Source organism: Corvus moneduloides, chromosome 7, assembly GCF_009650955.1.
Source record: "Corvus moneduloides isolate bCorMon1 chromosome 7, bCorMon1.pri, whole genome shotgun sequence".
NCBI lineage: Eukaryota > Metazoa > Chordata > Aves > Passeriformes > Corvidae > Corvus > Corvus moneduloides.
The window spans coordinates 12,756,586-12,768,980 of NC_045482.1; the positions used below are offsets into that span (position 1 = coordinate 12,756,586).

Here is a 12,395-nt window from a genome sequence, read left to right on the forward strand (position 1 = left end):
AGTGGTCCTGAGTAGCTTTACACCAGCAGAGGTGTGGGCATGCCAGTGTATTTTACAATGCCACTCTTATGAAGCATAATGCTCTTTGAGCTCCCAGAATGATTTCAAGGCATACCTACTGCCCTCAGCCCACGTGAAGCCTGTTGCATGCTCTGGTCCTATTTTGTGATTCAATTTTGACACTGATTTGTGTTTGCAGGTGTGAAAGCTGTGGTGCTGTCTTCCACTCTGAGTGCAAAGTGAAGGCTGTACCATGCCCCAGGTGTGTGCGTAAAGAATTGCAGAAGAAGCAGAAATCCTTCTGGAGGCAGCTGAATATGGACGAGAACTTTGAAGAGTCTTGCAACATGTTTGAATTGTCGTATCAGAACACATGAGTTCCTTGAGGCAGTGGCCAGCCTGAAGAGAATCCCTCTCCCAGCTGCCAGCTCAAGCAAATTCTCAGCTTAGACAGGCAGAAATTTTTTTGAAAAATACTACCTGACCTTCTTCATCTGTGAACAAGAGCTGCCAAAGTGGCCATAAAGCCTTGTTGGCTTTGAAATACCAATGGCTGAACTGCACTGAAGTCCAGCCGTTAGCTCTCATACAAAATGTGGTTTACGTGAAATGCTTTAGGTCTAGCTAGTTAAGTACCCAACTTTCTTTTCCACCTCTGGAGAAGACTTTATCTCAAGGCAGAAAATACTTGCTGCCATGACTGCATTATTTTTTATGTTGTTCATTTAGAATTGATGAATCATCTACTTATTTATGTGTATTATTTATTTATTAGTAGCCTTGGCAGGGGTTCTGGTGAGGTGTTTCACAGAACCCAATAGAGCAGGAATTAATTTAAATCCACTGTCCCCTTCTGTTATGGGCATGTGGTTCCATTTCCTCATGTTTTCAGAGAACTATCTTAAAGGATCAGTACATTTACATTTTAGAGGATCTCCTTGCCAAGGAGAAAGGATCTCCGATCAAACTTTACTCGGGGTGCTTACAAACGTAAGATGCAGAATAATTCCTTCAGTTATGTTTATACATTTATAACCACCCCAGTGAACTACTTCATATTCAGATAAGCATGGGACTTGCTATTCTTTTTGTTCAGGCTGGGAATATCAGTTCAGCTCTGTCACTGAAGTCCGTTGAGATTTACACTGGTCACTCTTGATTTATGGGAGGCCGTGTCCTCATCCGTAGTAACGTGATGTTGGTTCTCCTCCTTCCAGTCTGAAACTTTAAGGCATTTTAAATGTTCACATTGGTTTTCTTTTTATTTCATGAAGTTTACTTTAAATGTTTTTCTAATCTGAGCCTGTTAAACTGATAGTCAGGAAAGTGGTCTTGCCCATTTTAGTTAGAAAGTACCTCCAAAATTGTGAAACACTAGTTTGCTGTTTTCATGTGCAACTTGTGTCCTGCATTCTCTTTGAGCTCCAAGGCATTTATAGTTCTGTAATGACTTCTTCCATGGTGGAGAGTGAAGTTCCTCGAGGTATGATTCTGCTGCACACACCTGGAACACAGGGAAGTATTAAACACAGTAAATTATTTTGTAAAGGAAAGTACATGATGGATTTAACTGGGGAGGTGTGTGTCGTTACTGGCAGTATGTTTAATTCATGGCGAGTTCACCTTCAATGAGCAGTTAGATTGTCTTCCCCCATTTCACATTCTTAACTCTTTTTCACCCCCTGCAGTGATATGTGTATTACATACATATGAAAGCATTCATATATGTATACACACACACATCTATATACAGAAAGCAAATAATGGTTTCAGGAGAATAATGCCAGTTGCATGTGTCTTTTTCCTCTCCTCTCACATAGGTTTGTGAAAATACAGAATACTGATTTTTGCTTCCTATATAATCTGCAGACTGTTGTATTCAAGGCAGAAAGCAGTTTTGATTGTCGAAGCATCTCACTAATTGCTGAAGTATTTTAAATAAAAGAACAGGGTACATCATGCTTACATTAAAAGGTAAAATGCTACAATGAGTTGCCTTGTACTGGAATGTAAGTGGTTACCTTTTCCAGCTGCCAGTCAAAGAAAAAGTAACTTAATCTGAGCTTTCTCAAATTTGAGTGCAACTACTATATACATAGAAGCATGTTTATATCTGTATACATTAGACAACCAGTGCCTTTCCTTTCCAGAAATCCTTCTTTCATTGGGATTCTTTAGAAGGAAGTGAGGGTTTTTCCATGTTCTTGGCAAAGTGCTGTAGGGATTCCCATACTTAATAAACTTGATGAATCATGAACCTTTGTCACTAAAATTAATACTTCCCATACACAGTGGTGTCTCTGTCTCAGCTCACTGTTCCTCATGTGAAATGAGTTGCTTTTGGCTATCACCCTTAAAGGTATAATGTTCCTTGCAAATCCATTCCCATGCAAAGAATTCCCTGTGTGTTCAGAAATGCAAACACTGGGGAAGTATTGTAGAATTAGTCAGGCAAACAGGAACTGCACTGGTACTGGCTGAATAAACAGAACGCTCCCATGTTGTTCAGCTTGTGTCACTACAATTACTCCTGTGGCAAAGCCAGTAGCTCTGAAAGTGTCAGAATCTGGCAGATACTATTTTGAATTATCTGTAGACATAATGTTAGGTCATTAAAGAAAAAATGGTGGTGTTTTCATATCACCATGCTCTGGTATTTATGATACCTCACAGTGCTGTTCATGTCCAGCTCAGCTTAGAGAAGGCTGCTTGAGTGCACTGTCAAAAACCGTATGGAGTCAAGGAATCAAGGTTCAGACACTGCAAACTATTAGTTACTTTGACAGATGGCCTATCTCCAAAGTACCAGTCATGTGGGTGGTTGGATACTGGAATTGAATTCTGGAATAACAACACAGACATCATGGGAGTCGCTCTGGGTTTGTACAGGTATTACAGAACAGTTTCTTTGCTAACAGAGATTTACAGGATAAAAATAGTATGATGTTGGCAAAACTGCTGAAATTAGCCATGGGTCTGAAACCACTGCCATTACCAATAGCATAGAGCAAAAGCATGTTATGATATTCTGTCAGTGCCCAGAGCTTTATGTAGAAGGATACTGTACAATACAGATCATGTTATTTGCTTTAAAATCCAATGTTGTTGTAAACCAGCTAGTTCCTAAAATGAATAGACATTCATTTCTACTTTGGAAAACTTTCACAGTAGCTCTAGGAGCAGGCTGTAATGTGAAAGATTATGTCCTCTCAGGGATGCCTAGCTCCTATCTAAAAATAGTTATTCCTCATGAATGGGTAAGATGAAGTATTCTGTCACCAATTTTTGTAAGCATAATGAAAGGCTTAATTCTGCCCTCAGTCGATTTTCTTGCAGGAGCCATCTGCAAGCAGGAGCCTCAGCCTGGGGTTCTGCAGGTGGTTTGGGTTTCAGACAGCGCTGTACCCTTGCATGGTTGTCTCTGCTGTACTAACAGTGCTCCGTGCTGGTCCCCACTGCTACTCCCTGCCCGTTCTGCAGCCCACAGCCTGCACGTGGCTCTGCTCTGCAGCCTTCTGGATGAGCATCAGCTGGTAAAGTTCCTGGGGTCTTTGCAGATTGCACGACTCTGTCTGCACCCCACCCCCACCCCAGGTGAAATTATGTATTAGTACTTCCAGTCTTGTCCTACCCACGCATGAAATAAATTGGAACAATGCTATTTCATTGTGAATCAATAATAAAATATGCTGTTTGTCTTCTTCAAAGAGAAGATGCTTTCATAGCTGACTGAGGAGGAATTGATCTGTTATCCAGTTACTGCTTTAGCATTTGTACAGAACTTACCAATGTAGAAATAGGATGCTTCACTGCAGTGGACTATAGCTTCACACTCTACAGGTACTTATATTTGTTAGCCTGGTATTATTTTAATCTAGGGCACTATAGAGATCCTTATTCAAGTCTTTTCCTCTTTAAGCTGACCATCTACCTTTCCTTTAATGGGAAGATGGGCCTACCTAGGGGATGCAAACTGCAGCTCTTTCTTTATTATCAATCTATGAAGAGAGAAATTTGTATTGCTTGTGTAGGAATCTTCCTATTTTTTTGGGGGGGTTTATTTTGTCTGTCTTATGTGGTGGAAAATGATGGGTTCATGATGTGACAAAACATCCTGGCCGGGACATACCAATATGAGCTCACTGCTGGGATTGATAAGAATTGGCAGGTGTGAGGGAAGATACTTTTTGGTGAGGAACTTAAGTTTTTCACAGTACTCCACAGGCTCTGATGGCCCCGTTAGGAGTGAATCATCAGGGTATCTCTAGAGCTCCTCTTGTCAAGGCTTCTCTTATTATTAGGATAGTGTGTGTATTATAATGGATTGATGATAATGTCCTGAAAGATTTTGTAGAAGAGCAGAGGATGTCTGTTTACAATGAAGAAATGGGGAAGCTGCCCAGTTGAATTTTGCTTTCTAGCAACAGAAGCCACCGAGTTTCCTAGGCTTCTCAAGGTCACTGCCTGGATTGCAGCTGACTCTTGATCTGTATAAAAGAAATTAATTGAATAATCATCACAATCTTCTTATTTTTTTTTCTGCTGCTCAGCTGCAAGCCAGTCTCCCCTCTCTCTCCGCTGTGTCCCTGTCCTTACTCACAGTGCTGAGCCTATAGCCAGACTTGGAGCTTCATAGCTCATTGTGTAGCTTTTTGAACCGGTTGAGTCCAATCATTCTCTCCTTCATAATTTGCCTTCCAATTTTCCCTTCCCAGTAGGAGTGCCTTACAGTACTGTATATTAGCGTCTCTCTTCCTGTTTTGGATTTTCTGATTGCATCTGCTGTTGGATTAACTTGTAGACTTAAACTGAAACTCTCCTGTGGCTGTGCCTGCTCTTTGCAGGGGCAGCTGAGTAATCAGTTTGCTTGTTCTGCCCTCATGAAGTGAGCTCTACAGGCTGCATGTACCAGCTCTGAAGACACCATGCTGTGTGGGAACTCCTCACTTTTGCTCATTTTGGTGCCTTAAATTTTGAGAAGTGAGTAATTTTTTTAGAAATGCTCTGCCATGGTGCAACATGTTTGGCATTGGAGCTTGAAACCCTTGCTCATAACAGTTTCCATCTTGCTAGGAATGGTAACCATAGAATTTGTTTACTATCTATGCTTTGTGAGGGCATTATGAGAGAGGATAGCGTGGAGATGGTATTGGTTCTTAGTATGTGTATTTTTGAGACTCACTGGGCTGCTTAGCCCGAGATTGCAGTTGTGCAAGACCTTCAGAAGCAGTGCATATAATAATGTCAAGTACAGGGAATTAAAACAGGGTCAGGTCACATGCAGTTTTGCTCCTCCTGGAACCCCTGGCCAGTCCACACCACGTGGGCAGGGACTCCCATACAGTGCTGCCTTCTCACTTGCACAGCAGGGTCCAGTGCTGTGGGAGTGAAGACATTTCCTCAAAGCTCAATTTTAATGCAGCCTGGCTCCCAGAAGGCTGACCCAGTGAGGGTTTGGTCGTCCTTACCTTAGAGAGAAGGTTAATGAAATTTTAGCATTATTTGCTAAAGTATGTGGCACTTGTCAGCCTGGGCCACGTGTCCATAGTGACTGTGATCTTACAAGTCCACATTTGACACCAGTAGCAGGAATCCCGTTTGACAACAGCAGTGCTGTTACTGCAGTTTAGCAATACAGTGAGGAGACAGTCTGGATAATAATGTGCAAAGTCCTTCTTTACCTGAAAAACCTGGTGTGGCCATGATGGCTTGAGTCGTATCTTAAAATGCCAATTTCACCCAAATTTCTTAGGGTGGTCGTTAATCCAAATTGCAAAGATGCCACTTGTGGTCAGCATCAGAGATATCTAGGTCTGGAGAGCTATCAGCTGTGTAGGACCAAAGTGTATTAGACTTTGTGCACAAGTGTCAGTGGCTCAATTGTTTATTTATTCCTGTCTAGTCCACATGTTAAACCAATATAAATCCTTGAATACACAGCATTGTTTTGGTGGAAAAAGGAATTGTTGATTCAGTTTTGCTTATGCACTTGTCTGCCAAGTTGATTTTGCTTATATTAAACTGTGCTTTCAGGCTGATTTTTAATCAATACCTGTGATAGCAAGTTACCTTAGTGATAGCAAGTCCCTGCTATACTTGAGGTAAGCAAAAGTAAGAATTCATGAGCAAAATTAAGTGATAAAGGCAGCTTCCAAATCAACTTCAGCTGAGGCAGTTAAAAGCCAGGGAAAGTCAGGTGTGAGCAGCAGAGCACAGTGGCTGATGTGGTCCCTGGCAGCCTGGGCTTTCCCTCCTGCCAGAGCACTAGCTCACCTGCACCACTTTCAGTGAATTTTAGCATTGCTGGCAGTGCACCCCGAGTTTTTGGAATACCATTATGTGTGTGTGCTACTCTGTTAACTTATTTGCAACATCATTATGTATGTTTCATTGTTCTTGTGTTTGCATTGTTGTTTTGGTTTTTTTTACTTTTGACAAGGATTTTTTTTTTTAATTATCTGCAACTACTGGGCAATAGTCTTAATTTATTATTGATGTGTAATGATGTTATAATTTAAATCCATTGAGTTGAATTGCTTGTTGACACTTGAGCAGGGTTTATTTGGGTTCACTTGTGACTGCATCAGAGCACCAGTCCCTCCTGTATAAAGGCAACTCTCAATAAACACTAAAAAAATGTTACTCATCCTTTTTAATTTGCCTTCTGGTGGGTACGGTACCATGGGTAAGGCAATCTTTGAAAGAGTGATAGTTTTCTTAAAAATACTTCTCTGCTGGTTAAAGTCATCCAAATATAAGAAAATATGATACTTATGGTTCCCAGATCTCAGCCAGGAGAGTCTCTGGGGGTTTGGATTCCCAGGTAAATCTCGTGTTTTTGAAAAGCCACAAATTCCTAGACTTTTAATGGTGCTCCCAGGGGAGCTTACTGTGGTTTTGAGGCACCCTTGGATACAGAGCTCCTGGGAGGCTTGCAGGAGGAGCTGCCTACTGTGTGGCTGCCTTCTTCCAGAAGAGTCCAAGGTCAGGGCCTTGAACTCTAAGTGAGGGAGGCATCTCCCAGGTGGACTGAGGGGACCACTGAGGGGCTGGAAGGGCAGGATTTTTCCCATGTTACAAGGGTTTTCACACCAGTGGATGTAGGAGCAGGCATGGTTCTTGCTCTTGGTTATTTCTTCCAGTGCACCAGCTAAGGAGCTTCTGCCGCTCCTCGAATCTGGATTTGATGATTAGAGATTGCAGCACTGAGCTGTGGTGGAGTTCATGGGCCTAAACCCCCTGCCTGAGACTCCCCAGAGCATTCCACACCCAGCCCTATGCTCTGGCAGCTTTCAGAAAGAAGGATATTTCCCCTCCTTCACTATCTTCCTGCCCCTCCTCAGAAAGACCAGAAGTCCATCAGGAATGTCAGTCCTCTCTCCTGCAGGAACCTTTGGACTTCATCCCTGTGATGAAATCAGCCAAAAGCAATGAGTTAATGTTTGACCAGGACCACACAAGCTGCACAAGGAAACCATGTGCAAGACCTTCTCTTCATCCTTATTTGCTTTACAAGGCGAGCAAATTCTGTTATGACATCTCCTTCCCCTTGCACTGCCACGTCCCCTCCTCACTTCACCCTGTAAGAGATGTGAAAAAGCATCCATGCAGAGCAGAGACATGGGGTCTTTGGAGCCCGGGAAAGAGCATGCCAATTCAAGCTCTAGCTCTTCTTTTAAAGTCAGGACAATTAATTTTTAAAAAGCTACCCTTGTAGTTCTCAGATCAAAATTAACAATATTTGGGTTAATATGTGAAACCGACTGGTTTTCTGAAAGAATGGAGCTAGCATCCTCCTTCTTTCCTTAGGGACTGAGGGGAACCTGCCAGGTCTGAGGCTTACCATACCTTTTCAGTGAAAGCACACTGAGGGCAAGTGAAAATATTCTGGGAGTGTGTGTACATAGCTCTGGACTGTCTTGTTAAAAAAGTTCTTGTTTAACTAAATACTCTCCAAAATAGTGGTCCCATCTAGAGGCCTGAGTACTACCACTATGAGAAGGTAGTGAAAAGCATCTCAGATAATCGTGTCACCATTAAAACCAGACAAAGTCTCCAGGACAAGCAGGAGTAAATTCCATCCATTTTAAGCGTAGACAAATACGAAACTTGGCATTGAAGCCTAAACATGCTAAAAAAAGTCATTCCATTGTTTATAGTAAGTGACTTCCAATTTTCTATAATTTAGTTCAAGGCATTAGCATTCATTTAGATATTAAAAATGAAGTTGTAAGGCTCATCTGGAAAGCAAGACAAGTAAGATAAGAGCTTGTGTTAAGGGCTGAACTTTCATTGACTTGAAAGTTCTTGGGTGTTTATCATGTAGGTGCAATATGATGCATTTGGAGGTAAATAAGAAGGAATTATTAGTAAAGTTAGGTACTGTTTAAAAATAAGAAAGTGCACGTTACTGAATCAGTGTAAGAAAAGTAATAGATGTAATCAGCATGACTGGAGCAGTTCAGTCCAAAGTGCTTTCCTAGCATTTAAGATTATAAATTAATCTTGTTTCTGACTGACACTGCAGGCAAATATCTGAAGTGCAGCAACAAAGTCATGAAACACAAGGAGCGTGCAGTTTTGGGGACCACAATATAAGAAAGACATTAGGCTATTAGAGAACATCCAAGGGGGGGTAACAAAGATGGTGAAGGGCCTTGAAGGGAAGCTGTATGAGGAGTGACTGAGGTCATTTGGTCTGTTCAGCCTGGAGAAGAGGACACTGAGGGGAGATCTCACTGCAGTCACAACTTCCCTGTGAGGGGAAGAGGAGAGGCAGACACTCATCTCTTCTGTGCGATGACCAGTGACAGGACTCGAGGGAGTGGCCTGAAGTTGTGTCAGGGGAGGTTTAGGTTGGATACCAGAAAAAGGTTCTGCACCCAGAGGGTGGCTGGGCACTGGAACAGGCTCCCCAGGGAAGTGGTCACAGCACCAAGCCTGACAGAGCTCAAGAAGTGTTTGGACAATGCTCCCAGACACATGGTGTGACTCCTGGGGATGGTGCTGTGCAGGGCCAGCAGTTCAACTCCCTAATTCTTGTGGGTCCCTTCTAACTCAGTTTATTCTGTGATTCTGTGTCTCTTCCCCAGTTTGTACCTTCCCCTGCACTGATTTCTGGGAGGAGGGGTACAAATGCCCACAAAAGCAAGGCTAGTGTGGAAAACAGATCCCATCCCAACACCATCCTGTCATCAGACATTGTCACACAATGGCTTGTGACACTGGTGGATACTTTGTTGTGTACATATTGCAAAATGTCCTGTTCTGGCTTGGACTCTGCATGTCTGAAGGACACTTGTTTCTGATGTAACAGACAGCATGTTCCATCCTTTAAGCAGATCCAAGATGTACTGGCTCCAATGAAAGCTGCAGTTTGTCAAAGAACCAAAGCTGGGCTCTCAGTGGTTAAAGACAGGAGCTCTAGCAGTGTATAAAATTGGCATCTAGCACAGAGTTAACCCTGGGTGATAACAGGTAAAAGAGGGCAAAAGCGTAATAAAATACAGGTCTCTACTGTAGGTATTTACACAGTATCGACATTGTTAGCTGTGCTTAGAGATTTATGTCAAGTGTTAACTGTGCTGTCATAAAACAATAAAGTACTTCTGTGAAGGGCTTAAGGCAAAGGGGAGGCAGAGAAGTCTCACTATATAAGGCCCTTCTCCTGCATCTGTGGTAATCCATGGGAATGTTTCCATAGCTGTCGGCAGGAGTTGTGTGGAGGCCTGCTAGGGGAGGGCAAGCAGAAACACATTTGCTATGTTTAGAGCTGGTAACTAATGATTTTGTCTTGGGGAGGATTTTGGCACCACCAAATTCTAGGAGCTAACACAGCTGATAAGTCCACCTTGCAATAAGTGGAGAGAGATTAGGGTTCCTCCTGGCAGCAGGGATGTCCTTTGGTGTTTCATAGAAATGTTGACAAAGACTCATAAAATTTGAGAGATTACAATAGGAGAACTGCTGTGCTCCAGGTGGCCATGAAGGGAAAAGGGCAAGAGTCCAGTGTCCCAGGGTTTCTACACAGTGTACCCTGGACTCTGCCCACTTCCAGCTCTAGGCTGTTGCAACTCTGCTGCTCACACTGGGCTCACAGTAGGCTCCCGCTCAGCATTTTGGCTGCAGGACCAGACTCCTCAGCTGAGCTCAGTGTTTATATGTAGTGGACCAAACTGAAATGCCAGTCCCAATCAGTCAGAGCACCCGGGAGTTTAGATCCAGGCATGGTGCCTGCCTGTCCATGGGTCTGTAGCTCCAGTTTGTCCTCCCTGCTCGTTGTGTCTGCTCTTCATGAGGTTATGGCAAGATTTCTTCTCCAAGCCATGCCGATACACGAGACTTAGTAGAAAAGTATTGCTCTTCCACTAGAGGTGGTTCCTGTGTAGTTGTTCCCTCTTTAGATGCCACTGTATGGGAAGGTGTTTTCTTGCTTCTTTCCAGATGCAGGGGGTAATACTTTTTCCTGAAAACATTTAGTAGAAGTCTTCCCCACCACAGCAGCCCCACAGCTGTCCTGAGAGGGGTAGGAGAATGACCTGCTTCCTGACCCTGCTCTGGACAATGCTTCTCAAAGGTCAGTCAGCTTCAAATAAGAGAAGCACCTCTGTCAGAGGTGTTCAGAGCCCTTCATAAACTTGAGTGTTGCTGCCAGCCTGGCTTGCTTTGCTTTCACTGTCAGGAACCAGAGTGCTCCACACCTGCTGGTCTTCACTGTTCTTGGAGGGAGCTGATAGGAGCTGTTTGGAAAACAGATGGGTAGGTGTTAAGTGCTTCAGCATGTGACCCCATGTCAGTAAACTGTCTAAATTAATTTTGAGCCAAGGAAACTGGATGAGCCTTCCATACTTCTTTCTCAAAAGCATTGTCCATGCCATTTCCTGTCCTAGATTTTATCTTAAAAGCTAATGAACAGAGCTGAAATCTGTCCCTCACTTGTCAGATCACATCAGCTTTCAAACTCCAGGGCTAACTTCATACTGGGATAGCTTTCCAAGTCCGTGGGTCACTCTTGCCATATTTCAGTGTGAGACTGAGTGAGTCCCTCCTGAGTCCTGGGTGGTGTCACAGTGGCATTAAACAGCTTCGGTCCCATGGCACTCGTCCCTTTCATCCCTTCAGTCCTCAGTTTCAGTGGTGCTGGAGATGTGGCCCAGATTCATTCCCCTACTCCCAACAGCACCACAAGCTTGTACTCCACAAGCACCCAGCAGAGTGCTATAGGACACCCTGTCCTTGCATCCCACTGTCCTGGTGCAAAATGCTGATATGTTAAGCTCAGTTTAGAAAGAGGTGAGCAGTCTCCCATATGTACCCAGAGCAGAGTGCCCCAGCACCAGCATCTTCTTGCCTTTGTGTGCGACCTTTTCCCATGAATATCTCAGTGGTGTCCTCATCACATGAGTTCTTCAGCCTCTGGCCTGGTGGGACAGCCTGGGAGATTGAGATGACCCTTTTAGATTGCACATCTCTTGCTCTGCATAGTCACACGTTAAAATTATTCGCTTTACCCTTCCATGTGGGAATACGGGGGGGGGGGGGGGGCCTGGAGCAAGCTGCCTGGGACGGGCAGGGACGTGCCCGCGGGAGAAACGCGGAGTGTTCTTTTTTTATTGACCAGCCTCAGTGATTGGAAAGGACCCATGTCCCGTGTTCCACCCCCACCCCCCCGCCCGGCCCCCTCTTCTTCCCCAGCCGCACAATTGTCACCGCCAATTAGTGCATTGTTAGGGCACACAATGGCGCTGTGGCCACTGGAATGGGCCGCTTTTGTGCGTCTCCAGTCGGCTGTAGGGGCAGTCAAGATTCATTTAGGGCCTTACACAACATGGACAGAAAATACTATCAGAAAAGCAAAAGGGGGAAAGAAAAAGGGAGAGGTAGCAGGGGGGCGGAGAGCCCGCTATTCAGGGGTTAGCCCAGCCGCATGAAAGGCCCAAGAAGCAGTGCCACATTGAAGACGCCCCTCGGAACACAAAAAGGAACCAGGGCTTAATAGTAATTAGTGGGCAAACTGCAAAGCGCACCGTGGCTCTCCAGTGAATTGTTCCTGCACTTACTGCCATAGCTGCCCCTTCCCCCTTCCCTCCGATCTGACTGGGAGGGGAGCAGCTCGGGGGTGGGAACTGGCAGCCCTCCTTTACCCACCGGCTCTGGGGAGGCCTCACCAAGCTCTTCTTTGTGGCAGGTAAATTGGATTTCATTCTCTAAAGCTCGTAGCCAATTACAGGAGGTACTTTGCAGCCAGGGCAGGGCTTTGGTTTCAGAGTCAGCACCGTGCCTGTGTCCAAGACCTTTAAAACAGCCCTGTCCCTTCTTGCAGCCTGGCACTACACACCTTGAGGCTGAGCTGTGTTTGTCCGTGGCCAGTCCCTCTTTCCCCAGCAGAGACTTGG

The 12,395-nt window shown here is 44.3% G+C and overlaps 1 protein-coding gene across 6 annotated transcripts in view; it reads left to right on the forward strand.

Moving 5' to 3' along the window:
* The window catches only part of PLEKHM3 (pleckstrin homology domain containing M3), an 88,763-nt gene extending 82,121 nt beyond the window's left edge, over positions 1 to 6,642 (forward strand). For 5 of the 6 annotated variants that reach the window (XM_032114481.1, XM_032114477.1, XM_032114480.1 and 2 more), the window contains one exon: positions 200 to 6,642. In XM_032114481.1, coding sequence (XP_031970372.1) covers positions 200 to 377 — 178 coding nt within the window. In that variant the 3' untranslated portion in view covers positions 378 to 6,642. The remainder of the gene's footprint in view (positions 1 to 199) is intronic. The other variant, XM_032114482.1, reaches the window with a different exon arrangement.
* The last annotated feature ends 5,753 nt before the right edge of the window (positions 6,643 to 12,395 follow it).